Source organism: Copidosoma floridanum, unplaced genomic scaffold (assembly GCF_036245765.1).
Source record: "Copidosoma floridanum isolate Cflo_tuat_1 unplaced genomic scaffold, Cflo_Japanese_pri ptg000021l, whole genome shotgun sequence".
Taxonomy (NCBI): domain Eukaryota; kingdom Metazoa; phylum Arthropoda; class Insecta; order Hymenoptera; family Encyrtidae; genus Copidosoma; species Copidosoma floridanum.
Window position 1 is genome coordinate 21,484,646 of NW_028321898.1, and position 16,957 is coordinate 21,501,602.

The 16,957-nt window shown below is 34.2% G+C and overlaps 2 protein-coding genes across 2 annotated transcripts in view; both read right to left on the reverse strand.

Moving 5' to 3' along the window:
- Window positions 1–16,957, reverse strand: part of Adcy2 (adenylate cyclase type 2 Ac76E) — a 123,065-nt gene that overhangs the window by 20,307 nt on the left and 85,801 nt on the right. The window lies entirely within an intron of this gene.
- LOC149374180 (uncharacterized) lies at window positions 906–12,216 on the reverse strand. Its single transcript, XM_089594452.1, has 2 exons — window positions 12,039–12,216; window positions 906–1,751 (listed from the first exon to the last, which is right to left on the reverse strand). The coding sequence occupies exons 1-2, from the start codon at window positions 12,046–12,048 to the stop codon at window positions 1,225–1,227; spliced, it is 537 nt and encodes a 178-aa protein (XP_089450578.1). The 5' UTR covers window positions 12,049–12,216; the 3' UTR covers window positions 906–1,224.

The following is a 16,957-nucleotide window of genomic DNA, read 5'->3' on the forward strand; positions in this document are numbered from 1 at the left end:
TGTCTTCCAACTAATTATCGTATCAACAATATTTAATTTTGGATACCACACTAAACACTTCAAGATCTTGGATTCGTTAAGTTATATACGAACTTTTAAAATAATTATTGAATTTGACAGTACAAACAAATCAAATAGTATTCAAATTCAGATAATTATCACAACGCAGACTCATTTTTAATTTAAATTTTTACTTCAAATTAACGAAATTGATACTTATATATATATAAACCATTTGATCTATTTCAATCCGAAAACATCAACTATTTAGTTATCTTACATAATAGAAATTTCGATTATTTCAAGTATAGGCTTTTTAAACTTTTTTTTAGAACTCATTTTCAAATTTACAAAAGGCTTCAGTCCAGTCACGTGACGTTCAATCTTTCAAGCTAGGATTTGTGAAAATAAAGAATTACTGTAATAATGATTCGTAAACCGTTTGTTTTTACATCCGATAAATGCCATTAGAATCATAACCAGGTGATTCCAGCTTGAACCAACCACATAACAAATAAAAGGCTTCATTCAAAATTGTTCTAATTTTTAAAATATAACTAGGTAGTTGAGCTAGACATGCTTCCCGTGGTCTTATCATTACTGTGACGATATTTTATTATTGCTATTAACATACCACTCAATACCCAAAGAGATAAAATTTTGCTTACACTTTTTCACTCGTTATATCTTTATCAGCGAGTAAAATTTGGAAAATCATTGAGAACTTTGAATTTGAGCGCTACGTTATTAAAAAATAAATAAATGAATGTTTAATAAAAACAAATTTTTAATAAGAAATGATCATTTTATTAAAGTTATTTCTACAATTTCATGCAATCGTTTGGTGAAAAAACTAACCAAACCAATTCCGTGATGCATTAAATAATACAACAGCTAATAAAAAGCTTGGATCACATGATGATAAATCTTCAACATATGAAAATTCATCAGGTTAGTGCACCTTTAAAAATACAGTATTTCTTTTATTTTCAGTCTATTAAAAAACTCAAAGATTTCGAATTTGGATGATAATGGTTTTATGGGATTTTCAAAGAAATTACTATTAAATTTAAGTTAGGTTCTAAATTATCTACAATGATTTTTTATTTTGAATCAGTACAATTGAAGACTTGGCTGTCGTTAATAAGTAAATACATCGTAAAATAGACGATTTGTACACTTGGATGGCACGCAACTTGAAATCACAAGTTAAGTATACAATTTTCAACTTGGCTTCCAACTGATAGGGAAGAATGGTAGGCTTCGGGTATCTCGAAGCTGTTGAGTAAAGCATTCCAGTCCTTGTCCAGAGCTTCTAACTTTCTCCTGACAGCAGAAACATTTTCTGTGATGGCAGATATGTCTGGGTCGTACTTTTTCCACCGGCGATGGAAGAGCTTTTACCGGTGGGTGACCAACCGATTTTCCGCTGGTAGAGACCTCAGTAGGTAAGGTTGTCCTCTTGGTAGCTAGAGAGTCATTGCCAACTACCCTTGGCTTGCCACTTGCCGTTAATGGGCGTGATGGTGGCACGTACTCCGGTGCTGTGCGCCAGTCAAAGGTTTTTCCCCAAGGTGGTATGTGCTCGTAGATCAGCTTTCTAAGGTACTCTTTTTCCTCGGCTTTGCGCTGCCTATTTATCGCGTATCTCCATAGTTTTTTGTAGTATTTTGTTAACTTCTTCCTGGACGACTCCGTAGCTGCCCGGGATATCCGAATGCTCGCGACCAAGCTTATCTCTGCAAGGTCCACTGGTAAAAGGCAAAAATGTTGATAGATTAAACTACAATGAATCTCGAGGAGACAGAAGGGGTGAGAAAAAGAGGTAGTGTGTATTGCTCGTTTATGATTTTAAAATGTAAGGCCGCTGGGCCAAGAGGTTCTCTTGGTGCCCTTTGGTAGTGATCTCCTGAAATGGTTTAATTAGGGTGACGGATTCATCCCTGTCTACCATAATAATGGGATCTGGGCCACCCGTGAGATATATTTGCGGCGGTTCATTTGCGGGTACTACTGGACTTTTTACTGCTTTGACCGGTTGGGTAGGTAGGGCGGGAGGCGTTGCGGGATTTAGAAGCTTCCCGATGGCTATCACCTTTTCGCGTTTCTGGAACTTGCCGAACGATGCCCTGCGACTAAGGAAACAAATTAAATAAAAGACAATGAAAGCGGAATTTACATTCAATCGACCCTTGACAGAAAGAGGCCATATTGAGGGTACCATGAGACACTCCGTCACGTTTTGCCAGGGACTTCTGGGCACGGAGCTGAGTACCAAGATAAGAGTAAGTGAAGAAGCTCTTTTTATTGCCGATGTATGTACATGCAATATCCCTTCGGAGACTCCAAAAATGTATACTTTGTTACGCCAGCGGAACGTATTGGTTTAGCCTAAGCTTGTATTCAACAGCCTGGGATCTTTACAAGGTTATGAGTAGCGGAATAGGGCTATAATCGCGTGGGATTTGCAGTGAAATATCCGTTGCAGCTTTACGTGGGTGAGCCAATGAGTTAAGGTGGACTCGACGCGTCCTAGAGGCTGCCACTGCCTTTCAGCGTTTTCTACCTAGTAGTTTATGAGTCACCCTACATTGTCGCGTCTTGAGGTATCCACTTGACTGCCTTTCCAGCAATGGTGTGATCTCTAGTTTTCAGAAAGAAAATTGAAAAAATAACAACTAAATACACTTGACCTACTTTCACCTAATACATCAAATACTTTGAACCGTCGGATGACGTTGGAACGCAACTACTGTTGACACGAGGAGGCCGGGGGTAATAAAGGGGGACTCTACGCTACCAAGCCTATAACGCTTGCGGAAAAAATCTTCTCTTTTCCGAGGCCTCCAAGCCCTTTGTATCGTGAGTTGCGCACTTCGGTCACACACACCAGTTTAAGAAAAGTTTGTCCAGGGGATTTAGGGAAAGCCGATACGTCCAGTGATCCAATAGGCTAGAAATACATTGGCCACTCCTAGATTATTCCCTTTTGCTTACCGCCTACCTTCCTTGTACGCGCCAGATAAAGGGAAAGAGATTTTATTTGACTTTATTCTCACATATATATCATGTACTTACTATTAACATTCGTACAAGTCACTATCCGAGTTGGTAATGTCACATTAATCGAAGATACAATGCGTTTTAAATCGTTACGGGATATCGTTACGGACTCTTAGCGAAAAAACGATCGTTAAACAAACACTTATAAGTTCGTCGAAAAATCCATACTGTAACGCAACAAATAAAAATTAAACTTCACCCTTGTACTTATATTATGTACAAAACAGCTATATTTTAACATATCACCTTCTGAGTCAATAACCGATTGCTTCCAGAAGATACATAACATTCCTTAGCGTTACGGGCTCTTGATTTTTATTTTGAAGAGACAGAGTCTTCAAATTCACGAGCTGTAGAACTGGATTATTGAAATGAAAAAATAGGAAAAAAATTTCTGCAACATTCTCAACCTTTGTCGAATACAAAACACCCTAATTGGAATGCCCAAAGTTCAATTGCGTGTATTTATAAGAAAATTTTCCATTCAAATGTTAAATTAATCGTATTTTGGTTCCACAACTTAAATACCATCAAAGTCTGGGATACAACTTTTTTTTGGTACTCTAAAATTCACGAAAATATTATTTGTGTTAAAAACTTTAAGGTTTCATGCCATGGAAAAATAAAAAAGGCCGAACTTTCGAGTAAGGTATACAAGACCGGTAACGATAACGAAACCACCTTTTTTATTATAAACTAACTGAATAATTTTTCATTAGTTACATCTAAATCAAGTAATTTCTGTCGAACTGTCTTGCAGTGGTATGCGATAGTTCGACCTACACTAATACATAGTAATGATAATAATAGTAATCATCATACAAACAATAATAATAATATTAATATTAATATCAATTACAATAGCACCAACAGTATCTATCAGTTTGAGATAGGGAAGGCCCTTTATGTGGCTGGTAGTTGCGAAATGCGTTATAGTGTTTTGGACCTGCCCGCTTAAGCGTGGGAGAAGGGAAGTGTTAGTGATCGATGGCTAAGGTGTGAGACCACCACTTCTTCAACTTCTTCATCTTTTCTTGGTGATATTTTTTTTTGCACTGGAAAACTAAAGGACATTCGCTACCTGTCCAAGCGGTCCCATTACGATCGATGTTTTTCACGTACTTCAGCATCCTTCATCGGTACTGAGGTTCACGGTGTATCTTTAAATGTTTATAATATTTTTCTCGTAGAAAACTGAAAAACGTGTGCCGACTTGTGTGGTATTGCTTCTGAGTGACATGATTCAATGGGCTATAAGAGTAATCTTTAATAAACTATTAAATTGTGTAACTAAAAAACCAACGTAAAATGAAAATTCAATCCACCTAATGGATATCGCATGAGAGACTTGGGGAGGGACTTGTAAGATCTATGAAATCTGCTTTACTCGTCGTATTGAAAGGTCAATGATATTAAATTAAAACACTTTTCGAATAGTCTGCATACACATCAAATATTATCTTAATTAACGTCTTTTGACACATGTATGTGTCAGTGTTATTTGCGTAATAAGTAAGCTCTACATCAAAACCATCTCTTACGCATAAAGAATAAAGTGCATACAATATATTTGTAAAAAATTTACGGATAAGCTTTGGCATAAACGATGGTTTGCCTACTGCAGTATCTCTTATTACATTATTACTGAACAAAAAGTACTATGTTAAAGAATTCATATTTAAAAAAAAGTCTTTGACGAAGAATATGTTAAAATTTTTTGTAAAAACAGTATGTCATAACTAAATCATTCCCAAAAAAACATGGTAATATTTGTTTTAAAAATATGCGTAACTTTTTTACGGATGCGTCTAATTTTTATAAGCATTTAAGCTGTAACAATGACGAATTTTATCCCTTTAAAAAATGACTTTTTAAATTACTACAGCTTAGCTTTCATTTTATAAATACAGCTTATAATTTTTTTTTTTTTTTTTTTTATCGTACTGTTTAAAATAGTTTTATTTCTCAAAATACAGAATTTAAAGTCATGTTTTATAAAGAGTGACAGTGCTGTCACTTCATTCACATTCTACGTTCGTCAAATGCTTGAAAAAAAAAAAAACTGATGCTTGATTAAACGAAATATTATGATGAGCTTATGGCCTCTCCATTTCCGGAACAAATATTTTTATTTTTTACATGTCCCCAGAGTTATGTTGACAATTCGTGTTATGTCAAAACTTATTTTAAATTGTTTAGAATTTAGTAGTATATTTTACACTACCCAATTCAATTTGAAATTTTTTGCTCAAAACTTAAGTTTACTTGTGAGTAATTAAACACAACTTTTTCGTTAAACAACTGAAAATTCCTAAAGTTGCAAATAATGTCATGAAGAAGTCTACGAATTTTTGTACAAAAAATCGAATTAAAAAATTTGAAAATAGATTAGAAAACATAAAAATAGTTTTGCAGGAAAACCATTTGTAGAAAAAAAGCAAGATACGACGACAAAACTTTGTTATCTCAAAAGTGCATTGACTGTGTGAACGAGGCATGGGAATCTTTTTTTCGGAAAAAAGCTATTCTCTCCTGCACAATGGCCAGTAGATTAAACAATCAAAGATGTTTCCCGTGAAGCCTCTGCAATCAGCCGTTATTATACGAAGCCCGTTATAAGAAGCAATTGTTTCACAGTCTGCTAATATACGGAAGGTTATATATATTTTGGATGTTACTGATAAACCATTAATATAGATTTCATAAATTTTAGTTTTAAAATTAATAAACCGCATAAACTTATGTTTTTTATGAAATGTTTTAGTGACTCTGTACTATCTAATTGTCCATGAATTGATTTGTACACATATGTATTGTTGAGTATCTGAAATAAAAATGAAAAAATCAGCGATGGCGAAAGAAAGTGTTGGAAGGACAATATTATATTTTATTCACTGTGAAAAGTCTTTACCTATACACAAAAAGTTTTACTGAATCAAACGATCAGCAGAATGGCCGTCAATAACAAAAGATTTTATTGCGTCGAACCAAATTAGGTTACAAACTATCAGTTCCATTATATAATTATTATAACCTCATATATGGGCACCCTGAGCCGCACCACCATTTCCATATGTATATATGCACAGATGCGTCACGCACGTAAATACGTCCTGAGACGCTGGGGCGCGAGTTTAGCTGTGTACGCAGTTACGTTATCGCGCGAGCCTGCACACACCCACGCACATCAACAGAGCAGCCGTCAGTGTCAGTCTCAAAACCTTGAGGCTATACATAATACACACACACACACACACACACATATATGTATATATATATATATGTACAATATGTATACATATTACGCCACATCATATTACCTGTATTTATGTGCGCGAGCGTATACCCTCGTGTTATGGTAACCGCACGCAGCTTCCGCCGTCAGAACCAATATTCGAGCGCGAAAACTCTCTCATGCATGCGTGTCGGATTATCTAAAAAATCTAGAGATACCGAGGAGAGTGACGAAAATGATTATCGTTGTTTTAGATTGTTGTGATGTATACCCGAAATGTCTTTAGGAACCCTATTTGCTTTCACTCTGAAAAAAGGTATACGCGTGAAAACAATTGCTCGATGTACTTTGTCGGTTTAGTAGCACACCGCAACATTAAGTTATTTTAAACGAGTACTGGCATGTTTCTGTACAGCCTTGAAATATTAGAGACATTTGGTATTATTGTGTTAATAGTGTTTATTGTGGTTCAAAAAAGTATCTATTTGTTGAGAAAAAACTAAGGCCTCTGAATTAATAAACAAAAAAGAAAAAAACCATTGGTTTAATCACAAGCTTTACAGGAAATTCATGATAATGCAATGTTAAAAATAGTTACAGGTCTGTTGATATATAATTTACGTTTAAATTTGGGCAACTCTCAACATGCTCATGTATTGAAAATCTTATGTGTTTCTAAAGAAAGGATTTTTTTTAATTAATAATAATAATGATTATCTCGAGATTAAGACAAACTATTAACGTTTACGAAAGAATTGTAAGATAAACTCAAATCTGAGCACGAGAAGAATACAATTATAAAAAAAAATACTATAGTATAGTTCATTTCCTCACTTCAGTTATTAATTATCACACTATTTTCATGTAAATTAACGTGTAAGGAATACCAAAGTAGTAAAAAGTTGAAAAAAGCATGTACTTAAAAATTTTTTAAATATTTTTGGAAACATTACAAATTGTTTATTCTTTCTTCATCCATACAACGAACATCTTTTTTGTCTATAAAAAAATATGTTTAAAATATTGATAAGACATTTTGTGCCATTGAAATTTAATTCAAACAAACAAATTAATTTCAGTTTTATGAAAGTGCAAAAACATGTATACAAAATTATGTGTCTTCAAGTAAAATAATCTTTAAAAAAATAGAAATGCTTGAGCCTCAACATGATAATTAAATTGAAAAATTAAAAAATAAGTCAGTAAAAACTTTTATGGATCTAAAGTATCTGATTTTAGTTAACTTTATAAGTTCTTGTATAGGTCCAACATCAGAGATAATCAAACACTGCACGACGCTCATTAACTAAATTGTTAGTAAATGTGTAAATACATATGATAAAATTAACAACAAAATTTATTGTAGGAATAATGGCCGTCCTACTAATATTTCCTAACAGTTTCCTTTAAAAAATACCCATTCGAGACGTTTGTTTTCTTTTTTCATCTCATTGTTTTTGAAAAATTTCGACGTATACATTAAACTCTATGTTTACATGCGTTTGTGCGATGCAGCAAGACCTACGAAATACCACGTATAGCTGTGGGCTACGGCTCTTTCGTATATATGCGCGTATATGCTTGGGAAATGCAAGTATTTCGACTCTGGTATGTTTAAATTTCTCTGGCGGGGGTAGAGATGTGCGTGGGTGCGTTCTGCAAAGAACGGTGCTTGCTACCCGAGGATAAAGATGTAGAAAGATCAATTTAGCGATAAATGCAGAATAAATACCTATCCCTTGGAAATCAACGAAGCTGATGTTTTCGATGCCAACTCGAGCAAAAATCATTCGAGGCACCCGAGAACGCAAACACAATTATCTGGTATAATTTTTGTTCGCGACCAGTTGAAATGGCTGGTAAATATACTATATGAATGTACATCAACTATATGTAAATAAAATCAACTTCCAATAATCGTCGAAAAATAACCTTCTTATTATTAATTTCAGTATTTTTAGAGAAAATTATTTGTTTCAATCAGGATACATGCCATCTTTGCAGGTTTTACAATTTTCACTTATCTTCACCTCAAAAAACAAGTATACACTATCTAATGTAAACCGTATTTTTCTCATTTTGAAAGGCAAGCATTATAATTATATGGCTTTGTATTAACATTCGTCTGTAACTTAAGGGGGTTATAGTAAAAAAAAGTTTCGACTCGTGTTAATAAAAAAAAGTGGCAGTTACAAAAATCTGATAAATTCAGTGTATTCGTAAGAAATTTTCTCGCAAATGCACGCAATTGAATTTAGGTGTTCAAATTCGACAGTTCTGTATTCTAGGTAGCTTCGGTGCATTGCAGAAAATTTTTTCGATTTTTCTATCGTGTTAAGCCAGTGCTACAGCGTTCGCGAATTCATAAGGTCAGTCTTTCCCCAAAATAGAAACTATAAGAACTCGTTTAAGAAGTGTTCGGTTATCGACTTAAAAGGTGATGGGTTAAAGTATATATAGCTGTTACGTACATGACATGAGTGCAAAGGGGAAGTTTTTAACCCATAACGCTCTTTTTTTCGCTAATAGCCTTATAATATTGGAAAATTCTTTTTCAGTGGGGCCCAAAAAAATCATTGTTTGCTTGAGTCATTAACAATACAAAAAAAATACCAGAAAAAATATGGTAAAATAAGCTAAAAATCATATCGATATCTCGGAAATTCTGACTAGCTCAAAAAAATACAGTAGCAGTTTTAATGCATGGTAAAAAATTGACACAGAATTTAACAAGTAGAAATGTCAGCAAAAGCCCTAAAAATGCCAAAAATGGCCAACACATTTTTTTTGCTTCTAAAAGAATCGCACATAAAAAAGTGTTTCGTAAAAACTGAGCTATTTTAATACGGAAGATTTGAGCCACGTTGGATTAAAATCGGTTCAGCCGTTTTTTTGGCAAACTGTAAAAAACTGCCATTTTGAGCCATTTCTTTGTAACTCAGTAACTCGCGTTGAATATAATATTAAGAGCTAAAATTTCAATACAAGGAAGGTATTATAGCCCTTAAAATACATATAAAATTTCAGATTGATCGGTTTTAGACTTTTCGCAAACTGCAGCAAAAACGGTCCCCTCCAGAATTGACCATAAAAAAGTTGTTAGCCAACACGTACATTTTTCAAACTTATTTCTTTTTGTCTATATTTACTCTACAAGTATCTTAAACCGCGTTTGTTTTTACCAGTTAGAAGTATCTTAAAAATAGATTGCAAAAGAAGCAATTTTAATTTTTTTGAACGCGCTCGATCGAAACATGCATGCAGGAAGTGGGGCTCGCCGAGTCACCGATTCCACTGACTGGAAAGCAAAAAGCCATTTTTTGAAATCGATGTTTTAGGTACTTCTAATTGGTAAAAATAAATGGTGTTTTAGGCAGTTGTAGAGTAAATATAGATGAAGCGAAATACGTTTAAAAAATGTACGTGTTGGCTAATAACTTTTTTATAACCATTTTTGGAGAGGACCTTTTTTCTGTTTTTGCTGGGTTCGAGAAGAGTTTAATAACCGATCAAGTTAAAATTTTGTGTTTATGTTAAGGGCTCTAATATCTATCTTGTGTTTAAATTTCAGCTTTTACTATTATATAGAATGCAAGTTATTGAATTTCAAAAAAATGACCTAAAATGGCAGTTTTTTGCTATTGACAAAAAAACGGCTGAACCGATTGGAATCCAACGAGGCTCATTTTGTTCGTATTAAAATTGCGCATCTTCTTAACAAAACACCATTTTATGTGTCATTCTTCGGTTTTCTTCGAGACGCAAAACACATGTTTTGGCCATCTTTACCTTTTTTTGGGGCTCTGGCTGACATTTCTACTTGTTGAATTCTTTGTCAATCTGTTACCATGCATTGAAAGTACTACCCGATTTTTTTTGAGCTAGTCAGAAATTTCAGGGCCGAAACACTAATTCTACCATACGAAAAAGCTAAAGTCCATTTCAGCCTTTGAAGTATTCTATTTTCTATAGAATGATCGAGGTACAATGTACCCACGTATATGTAACCTCAAGCTCGACATATATGTGCAAAAAAATGTTGACACAGTTCATTTTATCTCTCCTTTGTGTCTCTACCTCTCTCCTGGCGTTTAATAGCTATATCAGTATTTACTATTCACGACCAAGGTAGGGGAAGAACAAGGAGGGATAGCACATATATAGAAACTACGCGTGTATACACTGCATGTTCCCGGAACAAGCGGCGCAGCTGCATTATTACCCAAAGCCACCATATAAATTCCGTTTCCCAAAGCTCTAGGGTTAGTAGGTGTTGTTGTTGTTGTTTTACTGTGTTACATCCTGTGCATTGTTATGTGCATACCCACATATGTGTATGTGAATTTATAGGTTTGAAAAAAAATATTACAAAACCTTGATGCTGCATTGCTCGATGTGAAGCTCTTTTTTCAATTTGTGAATTTGTAAAGCAAAATCGGTAAGAGAGAGTTAAGAGCTTATGATTATCAACAGAAAAAAAATTCCGATGGGAAAATAGTTTAATTAAACGGGATGTCTAGTACAACTTTTTTGTGTTATGTTTTTAGGGAATTTAGCCTTTTTTTATCTTTTTAAGTTGACATCTTTTTTTTTTTTTTTTGTTTATTAGAAGGACCTATTATTATGTATTTTATTTAAACTAAATGGACTTGATAATGTTAAAGAGAAAAGCATTTAAATAAATGTACTGTTTTCTTCACTTAAAATTGTATTTCGATTAGGTAGAAAATTAGAGATTTAATTTACTTTAATCCTTGAATCGCTTGAGTAACATAAAAAATACCGCATTTTTCAATAAACGATTTTTCTCTGATGGCAACCACGTTATTATTACAGTAAGATGCAATTTTTAATCCAAACGAAATATTTGCGGTGCATCGGTGGATTTTCGGATCGGTCGAAAGAGATACCGTGAATATCTCAGGATTAGAGTGCCAGTAGAAGTTCCATGGAAATCTCTACTTTCGAATTTAAATCGTTCGTGAGCTTGCAGCTGCGAATAGAAGGCAAAATTATACACTAATCCTGGTGAATCCTCTCAAAGTGCCTTCAAAACCGAAGTAAAATATTTGATCGTTAGAAAAATCGAAAAATGCATAATAAAATGGAAAAACAATAAAAAATCTTTGTAATTATACATCTTGATCCATTCTTCTAAAGAGATGGAGCAAAGTTTTATTTTTGACCCGGTAAAACGAACGGACCGCTCATACATGAGCATTCAGTGTAAATGGTAAAAGCGAGTAGTTTCAGTAGGAATAAAAAAATTACAAAAATACTACTTCTGTCCAGAGTACGAGGTTTCATCTGTTTAATCTTCCATACATAGATATACCAAACCAGTTCCCACTATCAATAAGCTATTTTTAAACACACGATTACTTTTCAATTCTTACGTCACCGCGACGTATTCCTTGGGCCTATATGAACTTAATAACCCGCGTAGGTGAATCGCAGGGCAAGGAACCCATGAGGGGGACCCGGCGAAGTTGTACCCCCTCGCATTTAACTGTGGTTAGTTGCTGCCCTTGCCGTCCAATGCAAGGGTACACACAACCACGTTTAAGCTAATGGGGCAGGGTTTTTAGCAGTTCCGGAGTGGCCTAGAGACTACCACTATTGCCCCTACAGAGTTCAAGTCCGCGTTTATTTTCTGATTGCCCGACTGTTACTTCTGCTGTCCGAAGCGTGTGCAGTTGGAAATAGGAAAATTAGAAAATCATAAATACAAGGCACTTACTTCTATCCATGACTGTAGCCCGATTCTTTAGTGGGCTGGTACCTGGAGGAATTCTGTAGCTTAGTGAAGAGGACACGAGTTCCTGCTTTCACTAAGCCGTAACTTTTACGTGGGGGCGCGGTTTGCTCGTGGTAATCGTGAGGTGGTGAAAACGGATTCCACTCACCAAGTCGACCGTTCAAGGCAAAAGTAAAAACTGATTTTTTTCAGGGGGCTCCGAGCCCTTTTATCGTGAGTAGCGGACCTCGGTCACGCGCTGCCAAATCTTGAGAAAAAGACAATAGCCAACAATCCCATTGGCTAGAGCCGCTCTAGTTTGGCCACTTAAAAATTGGCACTTCCCACGTTTAGGTTGCTCTCCTACGTGCGTCGAGGGAAGGGTAGGTGATTCACTTATACTCATGCCCTTCCTTTCTCTTTTTACATCCAAATTTAAAAAATTTTGTCGATAAATTAATATGAACGCTAAGACAGAATGTTATTAATATTTACTGATGCCATACACTGTTTGTTTATTTAATCAAGCCTATTACAAAAAGAGTGCGGTAAAAATCGCTTGACATTTCCATGAACTGCTTGGATGAATAAATGGCTGGTGCGTTACGATGTACCGATTAGAAGTTATGAATTGCGTTAACTAAACAGCAACAGCAGTGGCTTGGGCTGCAATACTTATGGTTATAATAATAATAATAAATAAAGTTAACAGTTATAATGAATAAAATAATAGTTAATAGTCAACGGCTTTTCTTAATTGTTAACATCATTAGATTTACAGGCAATTTTGATTGGTCATGTTGTTCAAAAATAATTCGGAATGTTAGTTGCATTTTGGTCACTGTGCTTTCCTCTGCTAGTCGTCGTCGGGATAAGAAATCGGCTCATTGTACCTTGGGGATTCGGAAATCCCGTCACTTGTGTTGGGAGCAGCAGTACAGACTCTCTCTCTCGAAGTCTCTGAGTCAGAAAAAGAAAAAAGGGCTACAGCTAGCTTGACTTTCCCGTTTTCCTCCACGTATTGGAAAAGTATAGCAAAATTCATCAAGGTTACAAAATTAGGCTGTTGCGGGTGGATTCCAAAGTCGTTAGTGTAATAACAGGGGGTAGCTCGGTAAAAATGACTGGTTAAAATCGGATAATTTTTTGAAAGGTTAATAATATTTTTAACTGATTGTGTTGCCTTCAATACTTAACTTCATTACCATTTAATTTTTTCTTAGCGTCCATATTATAATTCAAAATTATATTGAAGATTTAATCCTATTTATCAAACTGAAAATCATTTCGTATGCTTTTTATTTCTGGTCAGCATAGGCCAGCGTACATATGCGCGTGAGTCATGTTCGGTCGTAGTATAGTTGCTACGAGTGAACTCGCAGGTGATTCACCACCTTTTCAGATGCAAGTTGCTCTTTGCTTTTAACTTTTTTTAAATCAAAGTTGAGAAATTCTGAAGGAAGGATGAAAAAAATAGTGATATCAAAGATAGTTTATCGACATTACTCTATGTAAATGATAAAAGGGAGTAGTTTCAGTAGGAAACAAAAGATTATAAGTGTACTACTCCTGTCCAAAACATGAGATTTTACCTGTGATCGTATTCACCTTTAATCTTCCATGTATAAATACCAAACCAGCTTCCACTGCAGCCTTAATAAGCTATTTTCAAGTATAGGATTATTTTTCACTTCTTTCATTGTAAATAAACGATTTTGAAAATTCTATGATTATTGTCGTGAATAAAACTGTAAAATTATACAGTTTCAAGACGAGAAAAAATGATGTATTTATGTATCCAGAGGAACACTGCGCTCCCTTGTATTTTTACCGTCCTGGACATCCGATAGATTAATAGCCCTACCCCCTGCACAGACACTTTGTACAAGCAACAACATAACTCACAACGTGTACTATCTTTTTTTTTTAATTTTTTTTCCTCCCCATAAAGAGAAATTTTCGCCTCGATTATTTTTAATGAAAATTCTCCTTCTCGGGTATCCCATTGAAATATTCAATAACTCACTTTTATCGAAAAATATGAAATATACACGTAAGCGCTCCATCTACGGAAAAAGTAGTTTGCACAAGCACGGATATCGAGAATATATATATTTAGGAAGGAGAAAAGTGTAGTATTCATTGGAGCCAGAGATGTTGATTTGATAGGTTGTATTGATTTTTTTTTTTTTTTTTATTTGCTCTGATTTTCTTTCGCAACGGTACTTTTCTCGCATAACATCGTGCCTTTCATTCTAATTAAAAGAGCTCCCTTGATATCTGCTAATGCACTTTTACCTTAACAGAGAAAAAAACGTAGCAGAAATGTAAATTTTCAAGTCCTTGGCTTAGAAGGAAAACTTTTTCCGTAAATACAATTATTGTTATTGAAACTTTCTTTTTTCATAATACGATTTTTGTCACTCGAGAGCGTAAATAAACCCATTAAGAGAAGATGAATGTACTTAATAAACGATTATTTTACACGCAATCAGCTATTTAACGGTTCTATCATTTTCGTAATTATGAAGATTGGCGAAGAAAAATCCGACATGTTAGTATAAAAAAGCCTATGCTTTACTTTTCATGTTCTGCATAACATATTGAAATTTTAGAGAGTTAAAAAAAACATGCTACTGGGTATAATAAATAAATAACATGGCTAATCACAAATTGGATAGTCCTAGCCCCTCTGTTGGAGGGATATAATTGTGAATTAAAGTTTGGATTCAAGACTTACAATATAACTGTATTGCGCAAGCCACAAGAAAATATTACGTAAATTTAATTTTAAGGTATTTATTTTGTTCGTCCTTTATCTTCTTTTATGATATTACACTGTGATATTCATTACAGGATGTATCAAGGATAGTAACAGTTTTGAAAAGTAATAAACTTAATCTAACTTTTGAGGTTCACTGTAACTTTTTAGAGTAGTCAAAAATTATAAAAAGTTTTAGTGAGTCATACTTTGGGAATTAGATTTGGACCTTAAAATTAATGGAAAAAACCACAATATTTTCACTTTTTGCGTGTAACAACCTTGTTAATAAGATAAATAATAATACCTGCACTAGTTACCCATTATTTATTCAAACCGTTTTTTTAAATTTATAAGTACAAAGCTGTTTAAGATGACTCTGAAAAAATATATAATAAAGCTATACGAAAATTCAATAGTTAAAATTATTCAGTTCCAAACTTACCGTTGAACACTTCCTGTAACTTTTTCTGTATTGTACAGATTTTATACTTTGCCATATCTTTACTAACTTTTAAAGCGTTAAAATAAAATTTAAGTGACGGAAAAGTGTGAAACAACGAATTCCTAACGAAATAAACAATGATCGATAGCAATGAACCAGTTATCCATAAATCACGCGAGCGATAATAAATTTTACGTGGTCATATTTTCCGGCCCTCGAGACATTGAAATTAGTATCATGAGTTATGTTGTGAACGATATTTGATAAATGACACTTTTCAAAAGATAAAATATTCATAGAATCAATGAGAGAGGGAGCATTAGGAGCCATCAAAAATCGAAAATCACGGGGGAAGAAATTTATGAGCTTCATTTAATTATTTTTTAATATGTTTCATGTGGCAAAGTAGTGGATAACAAGATTACAGGTATCACCATTTTGTTGGAAAATTAATTCCTTATTAATCAGAAAAGGAGAAAAATAAAAGATAAACGTACATAATCCTCCAGCTCGGAAATAGTCTCGCTTTTATACACTTCTTGGAAACGAGTGACACATATTATATAAACTGTACTTTGTGTGACACATGGATAATTTAAAAATTATTTTATAGTTAAAAAAAGACACGCATGTGTTTAGTATAATTCTTGAAAGCAACTTTAATTAAATTAAGTATAACATCATAACTTTGAGGATGTAAATGTAAATAATTTTACACAAAAGACCTTAATTAAGGAGGGTCGATACAGTCTTTCAGAGCGGCGGTGTAGCGGGGTAAGGGGTGTGGGAAGCTCACGGCATCACCAACAAAACGTGATACACTTTATTCCTATGGCATAAATGGCATCTAATCTTATAAGCCTAGCCAAAGATTTTATTTGTCTTTAAAAAACTTATGATTTTCTACTTGAATAGTATGCATACAGATAAATGTCAGAGGATCATAAGAATCCGCACTATTTGGAGTCTCGAATTACATTTTTTTTCGATTTTTTAAACATTACTGAGATATTTTTGAGTTATTTTTTCCAAGTTATACAATGTCGAAACTAGTTGGAAACTTTTGGCCCCGACTCTACGGTTATTTATTAAAAAACTATGTCAATTTAAATACTTTGTTTAATTTTAAAAAATCGTAGTGACACATGTGTCATTACCGTAACGGTACTTTTTTGCGGTTGTGAAGCCCCAAAATGAAATTTTTCAACGAAATTTAATTTGTCACATCTGCACCCTACACCCCTTCGTACGCTATAGTCATACAATCAATAATTTCAAATCCCTCCGAGATAAGGGGCGTTAGGGTCATGACCGCTTATTTTGCCAGGAAAAACGTTCTGTGTTCGTGACGATACTACAAATAACCAAATCAAAATTTGGGCTGCAAAAATTGACAGTGTTCTTATGCACTCCGGAATACAAAGCGATTAATTCCAAGTGTCCGAAAATAAATTACTTGGCGAAATTAAATGATTTGTGGTACGCAATTCAAAAGTAGGCTTCACAAATGAGACGTCCCGTACTTGAAAATAAAATTTTTTTTGGTTCTAAACTATTAGATAAGGTGCTCAACACTTCAAACTTTTAGACAGCACATCGTAAAAAAATTTAAAAATCAATGTCTAGTCACCAAAAGCAGCAAAAAATAAAATTTTTAAATGCTTTGCGTTACGGTAATGACATTTTGGCCAGTTTTTCAACCTGACAGCACACAAA